The sequence below is a fragment of the Anolis carolinensis genome, unplaced genomic scaffold (genome assembly GCF_035594765.1).
Source record: "Anolis carolinensis isolate JA03-04 unplaced genomic scaffold, rAnoCar3.1.pri scaffold_17, whole genome shotgun sequence".
Taxonomy (NCBI): Eukaryota; Metazoa; Chordata; class Lepidosauria; order Squamata; family Dactyloidae; genus Anolis; species Anolis carolinensis.
The window spans coordinates 714082-739241 of record NW_026943827.1 but is presented as its reverse complement, the minus strand read 5'-3'; the positions used below and the strand labels follow the sequence as shown (position 1 = coordinate 739241).

Genomic DNA, 25160 nt, shown 5'->3' with positions numbered 1-25160 from the left:
GGAGGAAAGAAGAAAGGATAGGGAAGTAAAGGAGGAAAAGGAAGGATATAGAGGAAAGAAGGATAGGAAGGAAGAGAGGGAAGAAACAGAAGGAAAGAAGAAAGGATGAGAAGGGAAAGAGGGAGGAAATGGAAGGAAGGATATAAGGGAAAACAGGAAGGAAATATTGGAAAGGGAACTATATAGAAGGGAAGGAAAAAGGATAGGCAGGAAATAAAGAGGGAAGAGGGAAAGATATAGAAGAAAGAAGAATAGGAAGGAAGTAAGGGACAGAGGAACTAGAGGGAAGGGAAAGGATAGGAACTAGAGGGAAAGAAGGGAGGAAATAGTGGGAAGGTGGAAGGATATAGAGGAAAGAAGAAAGGACAGGAAGGAAATGAAGGAAAGATGTAGGAAATGAGGGAAGGATATGGAAGAAAGGATAGGGAGGGAAAGAAGACAGGAAAGAAGGAAATAGAAGGAAGAAGGGAGGAAACAGTGGGAAGAGGAGGATATAAAAGGGAAAAGGAAGAAAGGGTAGGAAGGAATTGAAGGAAAGAGGGAGGGAAAGATATGGAAGAAAGGATAGGAAAGGAGGGGAAGAAGACACGAAAGATGGAAATAGAGGGAAGAAGGGAGGAAACTGGCAAGAGGGTAGGCTATAGAAGGAAATAGATGGAAGGAAATGAGGGGGAAAGATAGGAAATAGAGGGAAGTATAGGAAGAAACGAGGGAAGGAAAGATGAGAAGGAAATGAGGGAAAGGTAGGAAATGGAAGGAGGAAAGGATGGGAAGGAAATGAAGGAAAATGAGGAAATAGCAGAAGGAAGGATAGGAAAGAAATGGTGGAAGGAAAGTAGATTTGGGAGAAATTGTGGAAGGAGGGAAGAGAGATTGGAAAGGAAGGAGAGGAAGGAAATGACGGGAAGGGGAAAGAGGAAGTAGTGGAAAGGGAAGAAATGGTGGAAAGAGGGAAGGAAATAGAGGAAGGAAGGGAGAAAGGAGAGGAAGGAAGTGATGGGAAGGAAGGAGGAAATAGAATTGGGAGGATATAGTGGAAGGGAGGCTATAGCAGAAGAGGACGGAAATGTAAAGAACGAAAGGGGAATATATACAGTAGAGTCTCACTTATCCAACACTCGCTTATCCAACGTTTTGGATTATCCAACGCATTTTTGTAGTCAGTGTTTTCAATATATCATGATATTTTGGAGCGAAATTCGTAAATATAGTAATTACTATGTAGCATTACTGCATATTGAACTACCTTTTCTGCCAGATTTGTTGTCTAACATGATGTTTTGGTGCTTAATTTGTAAAATCATAACCTAATTTGATGTTTAATAGGTTTCTCCTTAATCTCTCCTTATTATCCAACATATTCGCTTATCCAGCGTTCTGCCGGCCCGTTTATGTTGGATAAGTGAGACTCTACTGTATATATAACTAGCTGTGCCCGGCCATGCGTTGCTGTGGCGAAGTATGGTGGTATGGGAAATAAAATATTGAGGATTTGGTGGCTCCCCCAATTCAAGCCTTTCGGTCCAGAAGCTCAGGAGCTCAGCACTTTAACACACTGCGCCATCAGAGGATATTATTTCCTAAAGGTTGTGAATATACAATATTTCTGCTTTTTTTTTTGTCTGTTGGAGGCAAGTATGAATGCTGCAATTAGGGAAAATGATTAGGATGTAATAGCCTTGCAGCTTTAAAGCCTGGCTGTTTCCTCCCTGAGTGAATTTTTTGTTGGGAGGTGTTAGCTGGCCCTGATTGTTTTCTGTCTGGAATTCCCTTGTTTTCAGAGTGGTGTTGTTTGTGATATTTTATGTGCTTCTACTGTCTGTGGCTCTGAGAAAACAGGATTTGCCAGACTTTGATGATACTTTGTTGGGAGGTGTTAGCTGGCCCTGATTGTTTCCTGTGTGGAATTCCCCTGTTTTCAGAGTGTTGTTCTTTATAATAATAATAATAATATAATAATATATACTATCAATATATATAAAAGAGTGATGGTATCAGGGCAGCGGACAAAACAACAAAACTACAGGCCCCCCAACCTCGAAATTTGACAACACAACCCATCATCCACGGCTCTAGGTTGATACAACAAAAGAAAAGAAAAATAAACTAATTAGAGAGAGAGGAATAATTGTTTTTATCCAATTGCTGCCAGTTACAAGGCTAAGTTCCGCCCACTTGGTCTCCTAGCAACCTACTCAGCCCAGGGGACAGGCACAGTTAGGCCTCACTTAGGCTTCTTCCACAGATTATCTAATTTTCACTGGATTATATGGCAGTGTAGACTCTAGGCCCTTCCACACAGCTATATTACCCATTTCTAATCTTATATTATCTGCTTTGCACTGGATTATCTTGAGTCCACACTGCCATATTATCCACTTCAGTGTGCATTTTATACAGCTGTGAAGAAGGGGCCTCAGATAGTCCAGTTCTAAGAAGATAATATAAGATTATCAATATACAGTAGAGTCTCACTTATCCAACATAAACAGGCCGGCAGAACGTTGGATAAGTGAATATGTTGGATAATAAGAAGGGATTCAGGAAAAGCCTATTAAACATCAAATTAGGTAATCGTTATACAAATTAAGCACCAAACGTCATGTTATACAACAAATTGGACAGAAAAAGTCCATGCGCAGTAATGCTATGTAGTAATTACTGTATTTACAAATTTAGCACCAAAATATCACAATGAATTTAAAACATTGACTACAAAACATTGGCTACTAAAAGGCAGACTGCGATAATCTAGAACACTGGATAAGCAAATTTTGGATAAGTGAGATTCTACTGTAATATGAAATAATTACTGTGGTAATCCAATCCAACCCAATTCTGCCATGGAGGACACAATCCAAGCATGCCCAACAGATGGCCAGCCAGCCTCTCAATAATGATAATAATAATAATAATAATAATAATAATAATAATAATAATAATAATAATAAAGATCATACAATCATAAGGTTAGGAGACACCCCTAAGGATCATCCAGTTCAACTTCCTTCTACCATGCAGGAGGACACAATCCAATCACTCCTGACAGATGGCCATCCAAGATCTGCACAATAATAATACACATGGAATCATAGCATCAGACAGTTAGGAGACACCCCTAAAGGCCATCCAGCCTAACCCAATTCTGCCATGCAGGACACAATCCAAGCACTCCCAGCCTCTCAATACTAATACTACTACTACTAATAATAATAACATCATCATACAATCCTAAGGTTAGCAGATACCCCTAAGGATCATCCAGATCAACTTCCTTCTACCATGCAGGAGGACACAATCCAAGCACTCCTGACAGATGGCCATCCAGCCTCTACATAATAATGATAATGATGAAGATAATAATAATAATAATAATAATAATAATAATAATAATAATAATAATAATAGAAGCATAGAATCCAAGAGTTTGAGGAGACCCCTAAGGGACATCTAGCCCAACCCTTTCTACTATGAAGCAGGACACAATCCAAGCATTCACAACACATGGACAACGTGTAAATACTATACAATACTACACAGGAACATAGACCCCCCCTCTACCCTCACCACTTTCACAGTACACAAACAACCAAATGCATACTCAACATAAAGACAACCATACAACAGACATTCAATACCACCACTACCTCAACAAGTTCTCACCAACACCACCAGACAACGCCACAGCAACGTGTGGCCGGGCACAGCTAGTCTATATATATAAAAGAGTGATGGAATCCTGGCACCGAGCAAAACAACAAAAATAAACACCCCCCAACCTCAAAATTTCACAACACAACCTATCATCCATGCCTATAGGTTGATACAACAAAAAGAAAAGTAAAATAAAGTCCTAATTAGAGGGAGAGCAATAATTGTTTTTATCCAATTGCTGCCAGTTTAGAGGGCTAATCTCTGCCCACTTGGTCTCCTACCAACCAACTCAGCCAAGGGACAGCCAGGGTTCAGTTAGGGGACAGGCAGATTTAGGCCTTACTTAGGCTTCTTCCACAGATTGTCTAATTTGCACTGGATTATATGGCAGTGTAGACTCAAGGCCCTTCCACACAGCTATATAACCCATTTAGAATTTTATATTATCTGCTTTGAACTGGATTATCTTGACTGCACACTGCCATATAATCCACTTCAGTGTGCATTTTATACAGCTGTGAAGAAGGGGCCTCATATAATCCAGTTCTAAGCAGATAATATAAGATTATCAATATACAGTAGAGTCTCACTTATCCAACATAAACAGGCCGGCAGGATAAGTGAATATGTTGGATAATAAGAAGGGATTCAGGAAAAGCCGATTAAACATCAAATTAGGTAAACGTTATACAAATTAAACACCAAAACATCATATTATACAACAAATTTGACAGAAAAAGTAGTTCCATGCGCAGTAATGCTATGTAGTAATTACAGTAGAGTCTCACGTATCCCACACTCACTTATCCAATGTTCTGGATTATCCAACGCATTTTTGTAGTCAATGTTTTCAATATATCGTGATATTTTGGTGCTAAATTCATAAATACAGTAATTACTACATAGCATTACTGCGTATTGAACTACTTTTTCTGCCAAATTTGTTGTATAACATGATGTTTTGGTGCATCATTTGTAAAATCATAACCTAATTTGATGTTTAATAGGCTTTTCCTTAATGCCTCCTTATTATCCAACATATTAGCTTATTCAACATTCTGCCGACCCATTTATGTTGGATAAGTAAATCTCTACTGTACTATTTTTACAAATTTACCACTAAAATATCACAATGAATTTAAAATACTCACTACAAAAACATTGATTACGAAAAGGCAGACTGCGTTGGATAATCCAGAACATTGTATAAGCGAATGTTGGATAAGTAAGATTCTACTTTAATATGGAATAATTACTGGGATAGAATAATGCAGAACAATATAATCTCTAAAACCAGGACAGTAAATAAAGAACAACACTTTGAAAGCAGGGAAATTGGAAATTGCACAAAGGAAACAATCAGGGCCAGCTAACACCTCCCAAGAAAGGATTCTTCCAGAAAGGAAGCTGAGAAGTGTGAAGCAGTGTGTATTACCAAAGTCATTATTATTACTATTATTGCTACTACTATTATTATTATTATTGTGTTGCGGTCAACCGTGAAAATGAATACAATCTGGCTCCAAGTATTCAAAAACACTAAAATCAGAATATATAAAAATTAATGTGGTATAATAAAACAGAACAATACAGTCTCTAAAATCAGAACACTAAATAAAGAACAACATTCTGAAAACGGGGGAATTCCACATAGGAAACAATCAGGGCCAGCTAACACCTCCCAACAAAAAATTCACTCAGGGAGGAAACAGCCAGGTTTTAAAGCTGCAAGGGCATTACATCCTAATCATTTTTCCTAATTGCAGCATTCATACTTGCCTCCAACAGACAAAAAAACCCAATCAGAAATATTGTATACTAGCTGTGCCCGGCCACGCGTTGCTGTGGCAAAGTATGGTGATATGGGAAATAAAGTATTGAGGAATTGGTGGTAGTTAAGATAAAGGGTAAACGTTTTCCCCTGACTCTGGGGGTTGGTGCTCATCTCCATTTCTAAGCCGAGGAGCCGGCGTTGTCCGTAGACTCCTCCAAGGTCATGTGGGATGACTACCTTCCCGCCGGAGCATGTTTTTGAACTTCTGGGTTGGCAGAAACTGGGGCTAACAGTGGGGGCTCTCTCTGCTCCCCCAATTGAAACAGAAGTTCAGCAGCTCACCGCTTTAACACGCTGCGCCTTCAGGGGATATTATTTCCTAAAAGTTGTGAATATACAATATTTCTGATTGTTTTGTTTTTTTGTCTGTTGGAGGCAAGTATGAATGCTGCAATTAGGGAAAATGATTAGTAATGGCCTTGCAGCTTTAAAGCCTGGCTGTTTCCTCCCTGAGTGATTTTTTTGTTGGGAGGTGTTAGCTGGCCCTGATTGTTTCCTGTCTGGAATTCCCTTGTTTTTAGAGTGTTGTTCTTTATTTAGTGTTCTGATTTTAGAGATTGTATTGTTCTGTTTTATTATACCACATTAATTTTTATATATTCAGATTTTAGTGTTTTTGAATACTTGGAGCCAGATTGTATTCATTTTCACGGTTGACTGCAACACAATAATAATAATAATAATAATAATAATAATAATAATAATAATAGTAATAATAATAATGACTTTGGTAATACACAGTGTTTCACTCCCTTCTCAGCTTCCTTTCTGGAAGAATCCTTTCTTGGGAGGTGTTAGCTGGCCCTGATTGTTTCCTTTGTGCAATTTCCAATTTCCCTGCTTTCAGACTGTTGATCTATATGTACTGTCCTGGTTTTAGAGATTATATTGTTCTGCATTATTCTATCCCAGTAATTATTTCATATGAAAGTAGAATCTCACCTATCCAACATTCGCTTATACAATGTTCTGGATTATCCAACGCAGCCTGCCTTTTCATAATCAATGTTTTTGTAGTCAGTGTTTTAAATTCATTGTGATATTTTAGTGGTAAATTTGTAAATACAGTACAGTAGAGTCTCACTTATCCAACATAAACGGGCCGGCAGAATGTTGGATAAGCGAATATGTTGGATAATAAGGAGGCATTAAGGAAAAGCCTATTAAACATCAAATTAGGTTATGATTTTACAAATGAAGCACCAAAACATCATGTTAGACAACAAATTTGGCAGAAAAAGTAGTTCAGTACGCAGTAATGCTATGTAGTAATTACTGTATTTATGAATTTAGCACCAAAATATCACGATATATTGAAAACATTGACTACAAAAATGCGTTGGATAATCCAGAATATTGGATAAGCGAGTGTTGGATAAGTGAGACTCTACTGTAATTACTACATAGCATTACTGCGCATGGAACTACTTTTTCAGTGAAATATGTTGTATAATATGATGCTTAATTTGGTGCTTAATTTGTATAATGATTACCTAATTTGATGTTTAATCGGTTTTTCCTGAATCCCTTCTTATTATCCAACATATTCACTTATCCTGCTGGCCTGTTTATGTTGGATAAGTGAGACTCTACTGTATATTGATATCCTTATATTATCTGCTTAGAACTGGATTATATGAGGCCCTTTCTACACAGCTGTATAAAATGCACACTGAAGTGGATTATATGGCAGTGTGGAGTCAAGATAATCCAGTTCAAAGCAGATAATATAAAATTCTAAATGGGTTATATAGCTGTGTGGAGGGGCCTTGAGTCTACACTGCCATAGTGCAAATTAGATAATCTGTGGAAGAAGCCTAAGAGAGGCCTAAGTCTGCCTGTCCCCTAACTGAACCCTGGCTGTCCCTTGGCTGAATTGGTTGCTAGGAGACCAAGTGGGCAGAGATTAGCCCTCTAAACTGGCAGCAATTGGATAAAAACAATTATTGCTCTCCCTCTAATTAGGACTTTATTTTTCTTTTCTTTTTGTTGTATCAACCTAGTGGCATGGATGATGGGTTGTATTGTCAAGTTTTGAGGTTGGGGGGCCTGTAGTTTTGTTGGTTTGTGGGTCGCCGTGATGCCATCACTCATTTATATATATAGATTCACAACCTTTAGGAAATAATATCCCCTGATGGCGCAGCGTGTTAAAGTGCTGAGCTGCTGAACTTCTGGACCGAAAGGTTTGAATTGGGGGAGCGGAGAGAGCCCCCACTGTTAGCCCCAGCTTCTGCCAACCCAGAAGTTCAAAAACATGCAAATGTGAGTGCATCAATAGGTACTGCTCCAGCGGGAAGGTAACGGCGCTCCATGCAGTCATCCCACATGACCTTGGAGGAGTCTACAGACAACGCCGGCTCTTCAGCTTAGATATGGAGATGAGCACCAACCCCCAGAGTCAGACACGACTGGACTTAACGTCAGGGGAAAACCTTTACCCTTGACCTTAACTACCACCAATTCCTCAATACTTGATTTCCCAGACCACCAGACTTTGCCACAGCAACGTGTGGCCAGGCACAGCTAGTATTAATATAATATAGATTAGATTATTATAGTACAATAGTATGTATGTTACCTTTATTAACACATATTGTTACATAATACAATTATATAATATATTATATAATAATGTATATATAATATATTATATTATAATCTATATTAGTTATATTATTATATATTACAATAATATACTAATTATTATATTATATATTAATGTAATACTGTATGTTAATATATGATGCTACATATCTATAAAAATACATACATTAAACATGATTCTCATTATTTTTCACTGTTCTTGCAGGCCTCTCCTCTCAGTCTGGAGAGTAGGCCACAGTGGGGAGCTGCTTCCTGTTGCTGTGGCGACGGGCGACCCCGGCGATTGGCCCCTCCTCCCTCCACCAAAATGGCCGCCGCCCTCGGCAACCTTTTCAGCACCTTGACGACGCAGAGTCCAAAGGGGGCGGGCTTGAATATTAATGAGGGGGCGGGGCTTCAGTCCAAGAAAAGTGCCTTGTGTGTCGCTAGGCCTCGGAAGGAAGGAAGGAAAGAAGGAAGGAAGGGGGCGGGACTACACTTCCCAGAAGCCTCCTCTGGGGAAGCCAATGAGGGAAGCATGCTGGGAAATGGAGTCCTTGGACAGCGACGACTCCTAGCCAGGCTTTGAGGCCTAGTCGGTCAAAACAGAGAGACGTTTCCTATGGAAACCAAACAAAACAAAAAACCCAAATAAATAATATTATAAATAAATAACAATGAGATCGCGAGGCGCTATTTTTAATTATTATTATTAGCACTTAATTGCATTTTTAATTATTATTATTATTATTAAGGCTAGGAGACAACAACCAACCCACCCCCCTTTTTGTTGTTTTTTAAATAACGTGTACATTTATTTGTATATTATTATTATTATTATTATTATTATTATTATTATTATTAATGGGGCACATTTCATTTACGAGGATGATGATGATGATGGGGATTTTAAGAAAAAATATATTTATTTACTAATATATTTATCTTTTTAAGCCATTTTTCCTCCTGTTTTTATTGAGCGTGTTTTGTTTTTAATGTCTGGATAAATAAATAAAATAAATAATAATAAAATAATAATATTTGAAATAATAATTACCAGCATAATTTGTTATTTTGTTATTGTCCAGATCCGTCGTTGGCTGTGTTCAGTGCTCTCTGGATGTAGGTGTACTACAATTCCCAAAACCCTGCAGTATGTTCAGTTGGTCATGGGAGTTCTCTGTGCAAGATTTGGTCCAGATCCATCACTGATAGGGTTCAGAATGATCTCTGGATGCCGGGGGAACTACAACTCCCAAGCTTTTGTGTCATTCACCACCAACCCCCTGCAGTATGTTCTATTGGTTACTAGGGTTCTATGGGCCAAGTTTGGTCCCAGTCCGTCATTCGTGGGGGCCACAGTGCTCTCCAGAAGTGAGTGAAGGTACTTCAAATCCCATCAGCCATGGTCCGGCCTCCATACTTCACCAGGTTGTATAGTGGGTCATGAGGGTTCTGTGTGCCAAGTTTGGTCCAGGTCAGTCATTCGTGGGGGTCACAGTGGACTCTGGGAAGTACTGCAAATCCCAGCAGCCATGGTCTATCCTCCTACAAACTTTCCAGGACATATAGTGGATCATGGGGGCTCTACCAAGTTTGGTCCCGGTCAGTAATTCGTGGGGGTCGCAGTGGTCTCCGGAAGTGAGTGAAGGTACTGCAAATCCCATCAGCCATGGTCTGTCCTCCAAACTTCTCCAAAACGTATAGTGGGTCATGAGTGTTTTGTGTACCACGTTTGGTCCCGGTCCGTCATTCGTGGGGGTCGCAGTGGTCTCTGGAAGTGAGTGAAGGTACTGCCAATCCCATCAGCTGTGGTCCATCCTCCTCCAAACTTCACCAGGAAATATAGTGGATCATGGGGGCGCTGTGCCAAGTTTGGTCCAGGTCAGTCATTGGTGTGTGTGTGTGTGTGTGTGGGGGGGGGTCTGTGTTCCAATTTTGGTCCTGTTCTGTCTTTCATGGGGGTCGCAGTAGTCTCTGGAAGTAAGTGAAGGTACTGCAAATCCCATCCTCCATAGTTGATCCTCCTCCAAACCTTTCCAGGACATATAATGGGTCATGGGGGCTCTTTATGCCAAGTTTGGTCCCGGTCCGTCATTTGTGGGGGTCACAGTGGTCTCTGGAAGTGAGTGGTAGGTACTAGAAATCCCATGAGCCGTGGTCTGTCCTCCAAACTTCACCAGGATGTATAGTGGGTCATGGGGAGGGGGAGGACTATAATGTTCAACGGAAGGCCTATCATAGTCCTTAGGGCTTTAATGGACAACAGAAAGCTTGTAATGGTCAACGGACAGTTTTAATGGTCAATGAAGGGCCTATAATGGTCAAAGGAAGGCTTTAATGGTCAATGGAAGGCTTTAATGGTCAACCGAAGACCTTAACTGTCAACGGAAGGCTTTAATGGTCAATGGAAGACCTTAATGGTCAACGGAAGGCCTTAATGTTCAACGGAAGGCCTATAATGGTCAGTGGAAGGCCTTAATGGTCAGCAGAAGGCCTTAATAGTCAGCGGAAGCCCTGTAATGGTCAACAGATGGTTTCAATGGTCAACAGAAGGGCTATAATGGTCAGCGGAAGGCCTTAATGGTCAACGGAAGGCCTGTAATGGTCAACGGAAGGCCTATCATAGTCAATGGAGGGCTTTAATGGACAACAGTAAGCTTGTAATGGTCAATGGACAGTTTTAATGGTCAATGAAGGGCCTATAATGGTCAAAGGAAGGCTTTAATGGTCAATGGAAGGCTTTAATGGTCAACCGAAGATCTTAACTGTCAACGGAAGGCTTTAATGGTCAATGGAAGACCTTAATGGTCAACGGAAGGCCTTAATGTTCAACGGAAGGCCTATAATGGTCAGTGGAAGGCCTTAATGGTCAGCAGAAGGCCTTAATAGTCAGCGGAAGGCCTGTAATGGTCAACAGATGGTTTCAATGGTCAACAGAAGGGCTATAATGGTCAGCGGAAGGCCTTAATGGTCAACGGAAGGCCTGTAATGGTCAACGGAAGGCCTATCATAGTCAATGGAGGGCTTTAATGGACAACAGTAAGCTTGTAATGGTCAATGGACAGTTTTAATGGTCAATGGAGGGCCTATAATGGTCAACGGAAGGCCTTAATGGTCAACGTTATGCTTTAATGGAGAACGGTAGGCCTTAATGGTTAACAGATGGTCTACAATGGTCAATGGAAGCCTTTAATGGTCAACGGAAGGCTTTAATGGACAACCGAAGACCTTAATGGTCAATGGAAGGCCTATAATGGTCAACGGAAGACCTTATTGGTCAATGGAAGGATTTAATGGTCAACCGAAGGCCTATAATGGTCAATGGAAGAACTATCATGGTCAACGGAAGGCCTTGATGGTCAACGGAAGGCCTTAATGGTCAACGGAAGGCATTAATGGTCAACAGAAGGCCTATCATGGTCAACGGAAGGCCTTAATGGTCAACGGAAGGTATTAATGGTCAACGGAAGGCCTTATTGGTCAATGGAAGGCTTTAATGGTCAACCGAAGGCATATAATGGTCAGCAGAATGCTTTAATGGAGAACGGTAGGCCTTAATGGTTAACAGATGGTCTACAATGGTCAACGGAAGCCATTAATGGTCAACGGAAGGCTTTAATGGACAACCGAAGACCTTAATGGTCAACGGAAGGCCTTATTGGTCAACGGAAGGCCTTTAATGGTCAACAGAAGGCCTATAATGGTCAACGGAAGGCTTTAATGGTCAACGGAAGGCCTATCATGGTCAACGGAAGGCCTTAATGGTCAATGGAAGGTTCCAATGGTCAGCAGAAGGTCTTAATGGTCAATGGAAGGCCTATAATGGTCACCGGAAGGCCTTTAATGGTCAACAGAAAGCTTGTAATGGTCAGCGGAAGGCCTTAATGGTCAACGGAAGGCCTTAATGGTCAACGGAAGACCTGTAATGGTCAATGGAAGGCCTATAATGGTCAACGAAAGACCTATCATGGTCAACAGAAGGCCTTAATGGTCAACGGAAGTCGTTAATGGTCAATGGAAGGCCTATAATGGTCAACGTAAGGCTTTAATGGTCAACGGAAGGTCTTAATGGTCAACGGAAGGCTTTAATGGTCAACGGACGGCTTTAATCGTCAACGGAAGGTCTTAATGGTCAACGGAAGGCTTTAATGGTCAACGGAAGGCTTTAATGGTCAACGGAAGGCCTTATTGGTCAATGGAAGGGCTTAATAGGGAACTAAAGGCCTATAATGGTCAATGGATGGTTTCAGTGGTCAACGGAAGGCCTATAATGGTCAGCGGAAGGCCTTAATGGTCAGCAGAATGCCTATAATGGTCAACCAAAGGCCTATAATGGTCAACGGAAGGCCTTATTGGTCAATGGAAGGCTTTAATGGTCAACATAAGGACTATAATGGTCCGCGGAAGGCCTCAGTGGAAGGCCTATAAGTGGAAGGCCTAAAATGTTCAACAGAAGGCTTTAATGGTCAACGGAGTGCCTATAATGGTCACCAGAAGAATTATAATGGTCAAAAAAGGCCTTAATGGTCAACGGAAGGCTCCAATAGTCAACAGACGGTTTCAATGGTCAACAGAAGGACTATACTGGTCAGCGGAAGGCCTTAATGGTGAACGGAAGGCCTTTAATGGTCAACGGAAGTCCTTAATGGTCAACAGAGGGCCTCTAATGGTCAACAGTAGGCTTTAATGGTCAACAGAAGGCCTATAATGGTCATTGAGAGGCCTAAAATGGTCAACGGAAGGCCATAATTGTCAACGGAAAGCATGTAATGCTCAACGGACGGTTTTAATGGTCAGCAGAACTATAATGGTCAACGGAAGGCGTATAATGGTCCGCGGAAAACTTTAAAGGTCAACGGAGGTCCTTAATGGTCAATGGAAGGCCTGTAATGGTCAATGAAAGGCCTTAATGGTCAGCAGAAGGCCTATAATCATCAACAGAAGGAGTATAATGGTCAGCGGAAGGCCTTAATGGTCAACGGAAGGCCTATAATGGTCAACGGAAGGCCTATAATGGTCAAAGGAAGGCCTTTAATGGTCAACGGAAGTCCTTAATGGTCAACGGAGGGCCTCTAATGGTCAACAGAAAGCATATACTGGTCAACAGTAGGCTTTAATGGTCAACAGAAGGCCTATAATGGTCATTGAGAGGCCTATAATGGTCAACGGAAGGCCATAATTGTCAACGGAAAGCATGTAATGCTCAACGGACGGTTTTAATGGTCAGCAGAACTATAATGGTCAACGGAAGGCGTATAATGGTCTGCGGAAAGCTTTAAAGGTCAACGGAGGGCCTTAATGGTCAATGGAAGGCCTGTAATGGTCAATGAAAGGCCTGTAATGGTCAATGGAAGGCATATGATGGTCAATGGAGAGCTTTAATGGTCAACAGAAGGCTTAAATGGTCAATGGAAGGTTTTAATTGTCAACAGAAAGCTTGTAATAGTCAACGGATGGTTTTTAATGGTCAACAGAGGGCCTATAATGGTCAACGGAAGGCCTCTAATGTTCATCATAAGGTCTTTAATGGTCAACGGAAGGCTTTAATGGTCAATGGAAGACCTTAATGGTCAAGGAAAGGCCTATCATGGTCAATGGAAGGCCTTAATGGTCAACGGAAGGCTTTAATTTTCAACGGAAGGCCTATAATGGTCAACGGAAGGCCTATAATGGTCAACGGATGGTTTCAATGGTCAACAAAAGGCCTATAATGGTCAGCGGAAGGCCTTAATGGTCAGCGAAAGGCCTATAATGTTCAACAGACGGTTTCAATGGTCAACAGAAGGACTATAATGGTCAGCGGAAGGTCTTAAACATCAACGGAAGGCCTATAATGGTCAACGGAAGGCCTGTAATGGTCAACGGAAGGCTTTAATGGTCAACGGAAGACCTTAATGGTCAACGGAAGGCCTATAATGGACAACAGAAAGCTTGTAATGGTCAACGGATGGTTTTAATGGTCAACGGAGGGCCTATAATGGACAATGGAAGGCCTGTAATGGTCAACGGAAGGCCGATAATGGTCAACGGATGGTTTCAATGGTCAACGAAAGGCCTATAATGGTCAGCGGAAGGCCTTAATGGTCAGCGAAAGGCCTATAATGTTCAACAGACGGTTTCAATGGTCAACAGAAGGACTATAATGGTCAGCGGAAGGTCTTAATCATCAACGGAAGGCCTATAATGGTCAACGGAAGGCCTGTAATGGTCAACGGAAGGCCTATAATGGTCAACGGATGGTTTCAATGGTCAACGAAAGGCCTATAATGGTCAGCGGAAGGCCTTAATGGTCAACGAAAGGCCTATAATGTTCAACAGACGGTTTCAATGGTCAACAGAGGGACTATAATGGTCAGCGGAAGGCCTTAATGGTCAGCGAAAGGCCTATAATGTTCAACAGACAGTTTCAATGGTCAACAGAAGGACTATAATGGTCATCGGAAGGTCTTAAACATCAACGGAAGGCCTATAATGGTCAACGGAAGGCCTGTAATGGTCAACGGAAGGCTTTAATGGTCAACGGAAGACCTTAATGGTCAACGAAAGGCCTATAATGGACAACGGAAGGCTTTAATGGTCAATGGAGGGCTTTAATGGTCAATGGAAGGCCTTAATTGTCAACAGAAAGCTTGTAATGGTCAACGGATGGTTTTAATGGTCAACGGAGGGCCTATAATGGACAATGGAAGGCTTTAATGGTCAATGGAAGGCCTTAATGGTCAACAGAATGCTTTAATGGCCAACGGACGGCCTATAATGGTCAACGGAAGGCCTGTAATGGTCAACGGAAAGCATATAATGGTCAACAGTAGGCTTTAATGGTCAACAGAAGGCCTATAATGCTCATTGAGAGGCCTATAATGGTCAACGGAAGGCCATAATTGTCAACGCAAAGCATGTAATGCTCAACGGACGGTTTTAATGGTCAGCAGAACTATAATGGTCAACGGAAGGCCTTAATTGTCAACAGAAAGCTTGTAATGGTCAATGGATGGTTTTAATGGTCAACGGAGGGTCTATAATGGACAACGGACGGCCTATAATGGTCAACGGAAGGCCTGTAATGGTCAACGGAAGGCCTATAATGGTCAACGGATGGTTTCAATGGTCAACGAAAGGCCTATAATGGTCAGCGGAAGGCCTTAATGGTCAGCGAAAGGCCTATAATGTTCAACAGACGGTTTCAATGGTCAACAGAAGGACTATAATGGTCAGCGGAAGGTCTTAATCATCAACGGAAGGCCTATAATGGTCAACGGAAGGCCTATAATGTTCAACAGACGGTTTCAATGGTCAACAGAAGGACTATAATGGTCAGCGGAAGGCCTTAATGGTCAGCGAAAGGCCTATAATGTTCAACAGACGGTTTCAATGGTCAACAGAAGGACTATAATGGTCAGCGGAAGGTCTTAAACATCAACGGAAGGCCTATAATGGTCAACGGAAGGCCTGTAATGGTCAAGGGAAGGCTTTAATGGTCAACGGAAGACCTTAATGGTCAACGAAAGGCCTATAATGGACAACGGAAGGCTTTAATGGTCAATGGAGGGCTTTAATGGTCAATGGAAGGCCTTAATTGTCAACAGAAAGCTTGTAATGGTCAACAGATGGTTTTAATGGTCAACGGAGGGCCTATAATGGAAAATGGAAGGCTTTAATGGTCAATGGAAGGCCTTAATGGTCAACGAAAGGCCTATAATGTTCAACAGACGGTTTCAATGGTCAACAGAAGGACTATAATGGTCAGCGGAAGGCCTTAATGGTCAGCGAAAGGCCTATAATGGCCAACAGAAGACCTATAATGGTCAATGGAAGGCCTATAATGGTCAATGGAAGGCCTTAATGGTGAACGGAAGGCCTTAATGGTCAACGGAAGGCCTATAATGGTCAACAGAAGGCCTTAATGGTGAACAGAAGGCCTGTAATGGTCAATAGAAGGCTTTAATGGTCAACAGAAAGCTTATAATGGTCAACAGAAGGCCTTACTGGGCAACGGAAGGCCTTAATGGTCAACGGAAGGCCATAATTGTCAACGGAAAGCATGTAATGGCCAACGGACGGTTTTAATGGTCAACTGAAGGCCTATAATGGTCACTGGAAGGCCTATGATGGACAAAGGATGGTTTCAATGGTCAACCGAAGGACTATAATGGTCCGTGGAAGGCCTCAATGGAAGGCCTGTAAGCGGAAGGCCTATAATGGTCAATGGAAGACTTTAATGTTCAACGGAGGGCCTATGATGATCAATTGAAGGCCTGTAATGGTCAACGGAAAGCTTTAAAGATCAAAGGAGGGCCGTAATGGTCAACGGAAGGCCTGTAATGGTCAATGGAAGGCCTATAATGGTCAATGGAGAGCTTTAATTATCAACAGAAAGCTTGTAATAGTCAACGGATGGTTTTAATGGTTAACGGAGGGCCTATAATTGTCAACGGAAGGCTTTAATGGTCAACGGAAGGCCTTAATGGTGAACAGAAGGCCTATAATGGTCAACCGAAAGCCTTAATGGTCAACAGAAGGCCTACAATGGTCAATGGAAGGCTTTAATTGTTAACGGATGGTTTTAATGGTCAACGGAAGGCCTTAATGGTGAACGGAAGGCCTATAATGGTCAACGGAAGGCCTACAATGGTCAACGGAAGGCTTTTATGGTCAACGGAAGACCTTAATGGGCAACGAAAGGCCTATCATGGTCAACAGAAGGCCTTAATGGTCAATGGAAGATTTTAATGGTCAACCCAAGGACGTAATAGTCAACGGAAGGCCTATAATGTTCAACGGAAGGCTTTAGTGTTCAACGGAAGGCCTTAATTGTCAACAGAAGGCCTACAATGGTCAATGGAAGGCTTTAATTGTTTACGGATTGTTTTAATGGTAACCGAAGGCTTTAATGGTCAACGGAAGGCCTTATTGGTCAACCGAAAGCTTTAATGGTCAACGGAATGCCATAATGGTCAACGGAAGGCTTTAATGGTCAACTGAAGACCTTAATGGTTAACAGAAAGCATATAATGGTCAATGGAAGGCCTGTAATGGTCAACAGAATGCCTTAATGGTCAACGGAGGGCCTATAATGGTCAACGGAAAACATATAATGGTCAACAGTAGTCTTTAATGGTCAACAGAAGGCCTATAATGGTCAACGGAAGGCCATAATGGTCAACGGAAGGCCATAATGGTCAGCGGAAGGCCTATAATGGTAACCGGAAGGCTCGAAATGGTCAATGAAAGGTCAATAATGGTCAACGGAAGGCTTTAATGGTCAACGGAAGGCCTTAATGGTTAACGGATGGCCTATAATGGTCAACGGAAGGCTTTAATGGTCAACTGAAGACCTTTATGGTTAACGGAAAGCATATAATGGTCAACAAAATGCTTTAATGGTCAACGGAAGGCCTATAATGGTCAATGGAAGGCCTATAATGGTACACGGAAGGCGTTAATGGTGAACGGAAGGCCGTAATGGTCAACGGAAGGCCTATAATGGTCAACGGAAAGCCTGTAATGTTCAACGGAAGGCCTGAATGGTCAACGGAGGGCCTATAATGGTCAACGGAAAGCATATAATGGTCAACAGTAGGCTTTAATGGTCAACGGAAGGCCTATAATGGTCACCAGAAGGCATATAGTGGTCAATGGAAGGCCTATACTGCTCAACAGAAAGCCTGTAATGGTCAATGGAAGGCTTTAATGGTCAATGGAAGATCTTAATGGTCAATGAAAAGCCTATCATGGACAACAGAAGGCCTTAATGGTCAACGGAAGGCGTTAATGGTCAATGGAAGGCCTATAATGGTCAACGGAAGGCTTTAATGGTCAACGGAAGGTCTTAATGGTCAACGGAAGGCTTTTATGGTCAACGGAAGACCTTAATGGTCAACGAAAGGCCTATCATGGTCAACAGAAGGCCTTAATGGTCAACCCAAGGACGTAATAGTCAACGGAAGGCCTATAATGTTCAACGGAAGGCTTTAGTGTTCAACGGAAGGCCTACAATGGTCAATGGAAGGCTTTAATTGTTTACGGATTGTTTTAATGGTAACCGAAGGCTTTAATGGTCAACGGAAGGCCTTATTGGTCAACCGAAAGCTTTAATGGTCAACGGAAGGCTTTAATGGTCAACAGAATGCCATAATGGTCAACGGAAGGCTTTAATGGTCAACTGAAGACCTTAATGGTTAACAGAAAGCATATAATGGTCAATGGAAGGCCTGTAATGGTCAATGGAATGCCTTAATGGTCAACGGAGGGCCTATAATGGTCAACGGAAGGCCTATAATGGTCAACAGTAGTCTTTAATGGTCAACGGAAGGCCTATAATGGTCAACGGAAGGCCATAATGGTCAGCGGAAGGCCTATAATGGTAACCGGAAGGCTCGAAATGGTCAATGAAAGGTCAATAATGGTCAACGGAAGGCTTTGATGGTCAGCGGAAGGCCTTAATGGTTAACAGATGGCCTATAATGGTCAACGGAAGGCTTTAATGGTCAACTGAAGACCTTTATGGTTAACGGAAAGCATATAATGGTCAACAAAATGCTTTAATGGTCAACGGAAGGCCTATAATGGTCAATGGAAGGCCTATAATGGTCAACGGAAGGCGTTAATGGTGAACGGAAGGCCTTAATGGTCAACGGAAGGCCTATAATGGTCAACGGAAAGTCTGTAATGTTCAACGGAAGGCCTGAATGGTCAACAGAAAGCCTGTAATGTTCAACGGAAGGCCTGAATGGTCAACAGAGGGCCTATAATGGTCAACAGAAAGCATATAATGGTCAACAGTAGGCTTTAATGGTCAACGGAAGGCCTATAATGGTCACCAGAAGGCATAAAGTGGTCACTGGAAGGCCTTTACTGGTCAACAGAAAGCCTGTAATGGTCAATGGAAGGCTTTAATGGTCAACGGAAGATCTTAATGGTCAATGAAAAGCCTATCATGGTTAACAGAAGGCCTTAATGGTCAACGGAAGGTGTTAATGGTCAATGGAAGGCCTATAATGGTCAACGGAAGGCTTTAATGGTCAACGGAAGGTCTTAATGGTCAACGGAAGGCCTTTAATGGTCAACAGAAGGCCTATAATGGTCAATGGAAGGCCTGTAGTGGTCAACGGAAGGCTTTAATGGACAATAGAAGACCTTAATGGTCAATGAAACGCCTATCATGGTAAACAGAAGGCCTTATTGGTCAACAGAAGGACTTAATAGGGAACTGAAGGCCTATAATGGTCAACGGATGGTTTCAATGGTCAACAGAAGGCTTATAATGGTCAGCGGAGGGCCTTAATGGTCAGCAGAAGGCCTATAATCGTCAACAGAAGGAGGATAATGGTCAGCGGAAGGCCATAATGGTCAGCGGAAGGCCTATAATGGTAACCGGAAGGCTCGAAATGGTCAATGAAAGGTCAATAATGGTCAACGGAAGGCTTTGATGGTCAGCGGAAGGCCTTAATGGTTAACAGATGGCCTATAATGGTCAACGGAAGGCTTTAATGGTCAACTGAAGACCTTTATGGTTAACGGAAAGCATATAATGGTCAACAAAATGCTTTAATGGTCAACGGAAGGCCTATAATGGTCAATGGAAGGCCTATAATGGTCAACGGAAGGCGTTAATGGTGAACGGAAGGCCTTAATGGTCAACGGAAGGCCTATAATGGTCAACGGAAAGCCTGTAATGTTCAACGGAAGGCCTGAATGGTCAACAGAGGGCCTATAATGGTCAACAGAAAGCATATAATGGTCAACAGTAGGCTTTAATGGTCAACGGAAGGCCTATAATGGTCACCAGAAGGCATAAAGTGGTCACTGGAAGGCCTTTACTGGTCAACAGAAAGCCTGTAATGGTCAATGGAAGGCTTTAATGGTCAACGGAAGATCTTAATGGTCAATGAAAAGCCTATCATGGTTAACAGAAGGCCTTAATGGTCAACGGAAGGTGTTAATGGTCAATGGAAGGCCTATAATGGTCAACGGAAGGCTTTAATGGTCAACGGAAGGTCTTAATGGTCAACGGAAGGCCTTTAATGGTCTGCAGAAGGCCTATAATGGTCAATGGAAGGCCTGTAGTGGTCAACGGAAGGCTTTAATGGACAATAGAAGACCTTAATGGTCAATGAAACGCCTATCATGGTAAACAGAAGGCCTTATTGGTCAACAGAAGGACTTAATAGGGAACTGAAGGCCTATAATGGTCAACGGATGGTTTCAATGGTCAACAGAAGGCTTATAATGGTCAGCGGAGGGCCTTAATGGTCAGCAGAAGGCCTATAATCGTCAACAGAAGGAGGATAATGGTCAGCGGAAGGCCTTAATGGTCAACGGAAGGCCTATAATGGTCAAAGGAAGGCCTATAATGGTGAACGGAAGGCCTATAATGGTCAAAGGAAGGCCTATAATGGTCAACGGAAGGCCTATAATGGTGAACGGAAGGCCATAATGGTCAACGGAAGACCTTAATGGTAAACGAAAGGCCTATCATGGTCAAAGGAAGGCCTTAATGGTCAACGGAAGGCCTTAATGGTCAACGGAAGGCCTATCATGGTCAACGGAAGGCCTTAATGGTCAACGGAGGGCCTATAATGGTCAGCAGAAGAACTATAATGGTCAACGGAAAGCCTTTAATGGTCAGCAGAAGGCCTTATTGGTCAACGGAAGGCCTATATGGTCAATGGAGAGCCTATAATGGTCAACGGAAAGCATATAATGGTCAACGGAAGGCATTAATGGTCAACGGAAGGCCGTCTTGGCCAACGGTAGGCCTTAATGGTCAACGGAAGGCGATAATTGTCAACGGAAAGCATGTAATGATCAACGGACGGTTTTAATGGTCAACTGAAGGCCTATGATGGACAAAGGATGGTTTCAATGGTCAACAGAAGGACTATAATGGTCCGTGGAAGGACTTAATGGAAGGCCTGTAAGCGGAAGGCCTATAATGGTCAGTGGAAGGCTTTAATGGTCAACGGAGGGCCTATGATGATCAATTGAAGGCCTGTAATGGTCAACGGAAAGCTTTAAAGGTCAAAGGAGGGCCGTAATGGTCAACGGAAGGCCTGTAATGGTCAATGGAAGGCCTTAATTGTCAAGAGAAAGCTTGTAATGGTCAAAGGATGGTTTTAATGGTCAACGGAGGGCCTATAATTGTCAACGGAAGGCTTTAATGGCCAATGGAAGGCCTTAATGGTGAACAGAAGGCCTACAATGGTCAACGGACAGCCTTAATGGTCAACAGAAGGCCTACAATGGTCAATGGAAGGCTTTAATTGTTAACAGATGGTTTTAATGGTGAACGGAAGGCCTTAATGGTGAACGGAAGGCCTATAATGGTCAACGGAAGGCCTACAATGGTCAACGTAAGGCTTTTATGGTCAACGGAAGGCTTTAATGGTCAACGGAAGCCCTTAATAGTTAACGGATGGCCTATAATGGTCAACGGAGGGCCTTAATGGTCAATGGAAAGCTTGTAATGGTCAATGAAAGGCCTGTAATGGTCAATGGAAGGCATGTAATGGTCAATGGAGAGCTTTAATGGTCAACAGAAGGCTTTAATGATCAATGGAAGGTTTTAATTGTCAACAGAAAGCTTGTAATAGTCAACGGATGGTTTTTAATGGTCAACAGAGGGCCTATAATTGTCAACAGAAGGCCTCTAATGTTCATCATAAGGTCTTTAATGGTCAACGGAAGGCTTTAATGGTCAATGGAAGACCTTAATGGTCAAGGAAAGGCCTATCATGGTCAACGGAAGGCCTTAATGGTCAACTGAAGGCTTTAATGTTCAACGGAAGGCCTATAATGTTCAACAGAAGGCCTATAATGGTCAACTGATGGTTTCAATGGTCAACGAAAGGCCTATAATGGTCAGCGGAAGGCCTTAATGGTCAGTGAAAGGCCTATAATGGTCAACAGATGGTTTCAATGGTCAACAGAAGAACTATAATGGTCAGCGGAAGGTCTTAATCATCAATGGAAGGCCTATAATGGTCAACGGAAGGCTTTAATGGTCAACGGAAGACCTTAATGGTCAACGAAAGGCCTATAATGGACAACGGAAGGCTTTAATGGCCAACAGAAGGCTTTAATGGTCAATGGAAGGCCTTAATTGTCAACAGAAAGCATGTAATGATCAACGGATGGTTTTAATGGTCAACGGAGGGCCTATAATGGTCAACGGAAGGCTTTAATGGTCAATGGAAGGCCTTAATGGTCAGCAGAATGCTTTAATGACCAACGGAAGGCCTATAATGGTCAACGGAAGGCCTGTAATGGTCAACAGAAGGCTTTAATGGTCAACGGAAGGCCACAATGGTCAATGGAAGGCCTTAATGGTAAACGGAGGGCCTTAATGGTCAATGGAGAGCTTTAATGGTCAACAGAAGGCTTTAATGGTCAATGGGAGGCCTTAATTGTCAACAGAAAGCTTGTAATGGTCAACGGAAGGCTTTAATGGTCAACAGAAGGCTTTAATGGCCAATGGAAGGCCTTTAATGGTCAACGGAAGGCTTTAATGGTCAACGGAAGGCCTGTAGTGGTGAACGGAAGGCCTATAATGGTCAATGGAAGGCCTATAATGGTCAAAATGGAGAGCTTTAATGGTCAACAGAAGGCTTTAATGGTCAATGGAAGGCCTTAATTGTCAACAGAAAGCTTGTAATGGTCAACAGATGGTTTTAATGGTCAACGGAGTGCCTATAATACCTATAACGGAGTGGTTTTAATGGTCAACAGAAGGACTTAATGGTAAACGGAAGTTCTTAATGGTTAATGGAAGGGCTATAATGCTCAACAGAAGGCCTCATTGGTCAACGGAAGGCCTTAATGGTCAATGGAAGGCCATAATTGTCAATGGAAAGCTTGCAATGGTCAACAGACAGTTTTAATGGTCAACGGAAGTCCTTAATAGGCAACTGAAGGCCTATAATGGTCAGCGGAAGGCCTATGATGGGCAACGGACGGTTTAAGTGGTCTACAGAAGGACTATAAAGGTCAGCGGAAGGCCTCAATGGTCAGCGGAAGCCCTATAATGGTCAACGGAATGCTTTAGTGGTCAACGGAGGGCCTATAATGGTCAGCACAAGAACTATAATGGTCAACGGAAGGCCTATAATGGTCAGTGGAAGGCTTTAATGGTCAATGAAGGGCCTATAATGGTCAATTGAAGGCCTGTAATGGCCAATGGAAGGCTTTAATGGTCAACGGAGGGCCTAAATGGTCAACGGAAGGCATGTAATGGTCAACGGAAGGCTTGTAATGGTCAATGGAAGGCCAATAATGGTCAATGGAGAGCTTTAATGGCCAACAGAAGACTTTAATGGTCAATGGAAGGCCGTAATTGTCAACAGAAAGCTTGTAATGGTCAACAGATGGTTTTAATGGTCAACGGAGGGCCTTAATGGTCAACAGAATGCTTTAATGGTCAACGGAAGGCTTTAATGGTCAACTGAAGGCCTATAATGGTCAACAGAAGATTTTAATGGTCAATGGAAGTCCTTAAAGGTCAATGGAAGGCCTATAATGCTCAACGGAAGGCCTTATTGGTCAACAGAAGGCCTTAATGGTCAACAGAAGGCTTTAATGGTCAATGGAAGGCCGTAATTGTCAGCAGAAAGCTTGTAATGGTCAACTGATGGTTTTAATGGTCAATGGAAGGCTTTAATGGTCAACTGAAGACCTTAATGGTTAATGGAAAGCCTATAATGGTCAACGGAAGGCTTTAAAGTTCAACGGGAGGCCTTAATGTTCAACGGAACGCTCTAATGCTTAACGGAAGGCTGTAATGGTCAACGGAAGGCTTTAATGGTCAACGGAAGGCCGTCTTGGCCAACGGAAGGCCTTAATGGTCAACGGAAGGCCATAATTGTCAACGGAAAGCATGTAATGGTCAACGGACGGTTTTAATGGTCAACTGAAGGCCTATAATGGTCACTGGAAGGCCTATGATGGACAAAGGATGGTTTCAATGGTCAACAGAAGGACTATAATGGTCCGTGGAAGGACTTAATGGAAGGCCTGTAAGCGGAAGGCCTATAATGGTCAACGGAAGGCTTTAATGGTCAACGGGGGGCCTATAATGGTAAGCAGAATAATGGTCAATGGAAGGCCTATAATGGTCAGTGGAAGACTTTAATGGTCAACGGAGGGCCTATGATGATCAATTGAAGGCCTGTAATGGTCAACGGAAAGCTTTAAAGGTCAAAGGAGGGCCGTAATGGTCAACGGAAGGCCTGTAATGGTCAATGGAAGGCCTTAATTGTCAAGAGAAGGCTTGTAATGGTCAAAGGATGGTTTTAATGGTCAACGGAGGGCCTATAATTGTCAACGGAAGGCTTTAATGGCCAATGGAAGGCCTTAATGGTGAACAGAAGGCCTACAATGGTCAATGGACAGCCTTAATGGTCAACAGAAGGCCTACAATGGTCAATGGAAGGCTTTAATTGTTAACGGATGGTTTTAATGGTGAACGGAAGGCCTTAATGGTGAACGGAAGGCCTATAATGGTCAACGGAAGGCCTACAATGGTCAACGTAAGGCTTTTATGGTCAACGGAAGGCTTTAATGGTCAACGGAAGCCCTTAATAGTTAACGGATGGCCTATAATGGTCAACGGAGGGCCTTAATGGTCAATGGAAAGCTTGTAATGGTCAATGAAAGGCCTGTAATGGTCAATGGAAGGCATGTAATGGTCAATGGAGAGCTTTAATGGTCAACAGAAGGCTTTAATGATCAATGGAAGGTTTTAATTGTCAACAGAAAGCTTGTAATAGTCAACGGATGGTTTTTAATGGTCAACAGAGGGCCTATAATTGTCAACGGAAGGCCTCTAATGTTCATCATAAGGTCTTTAATGGTCAACGGAAGGCTTTCATGGTCAATGGAAGACCTTAATGGTCAAGGAAAGGCCTATCATGGTCAACGGAAGGCCTTAATAGTCAACTGAAGGCTTTAATGTTCAACGGAAGGCCTATAATGTTCAACGGAAGACCTTAATGGTCAACGAAAGGCCTATAATGGACAATGGAAGGCTTTAATGGCCAACAGAAGGCTTTAATGGTCAGTGGAAGGCCTTAATTGTCAACAGAAAGGA

At 42.4% G+C, this 25160-nt stretch overlaps 2 protein-coding genes across 2 annotated transcripts in view; both read left to right on the top strand.

Moving 5' to 3' along the window:
* LOC134294566 (E3 ubiquitin-protein ligase ZNRF3-like) overlaps nt 1-9127 on the top strand; it is a 48844-nt gene extending 39717 nt beyond the window's left edge. Inside the window, exon 9 of the mRNA XM_062966105.1 lies at nt 8301-9127. Coding sequence (XP_062822175.1) covers nt 8301-8326 — 26 coding nt within the window. The 3' untranslated portion in view covers nt 8327-9127. The remainder of the gene's footprint in view (nt 1-8300) is intronic.
* LOC134294564 (uncharacterized) overlaps nt 1-25160 on the top strand; it is a 406638-nt gene that overhangs the window by 71661 nt on the left and 309817 nt on the right. The gene's annotated exons all lie outside the window — the stretch shown is intronic.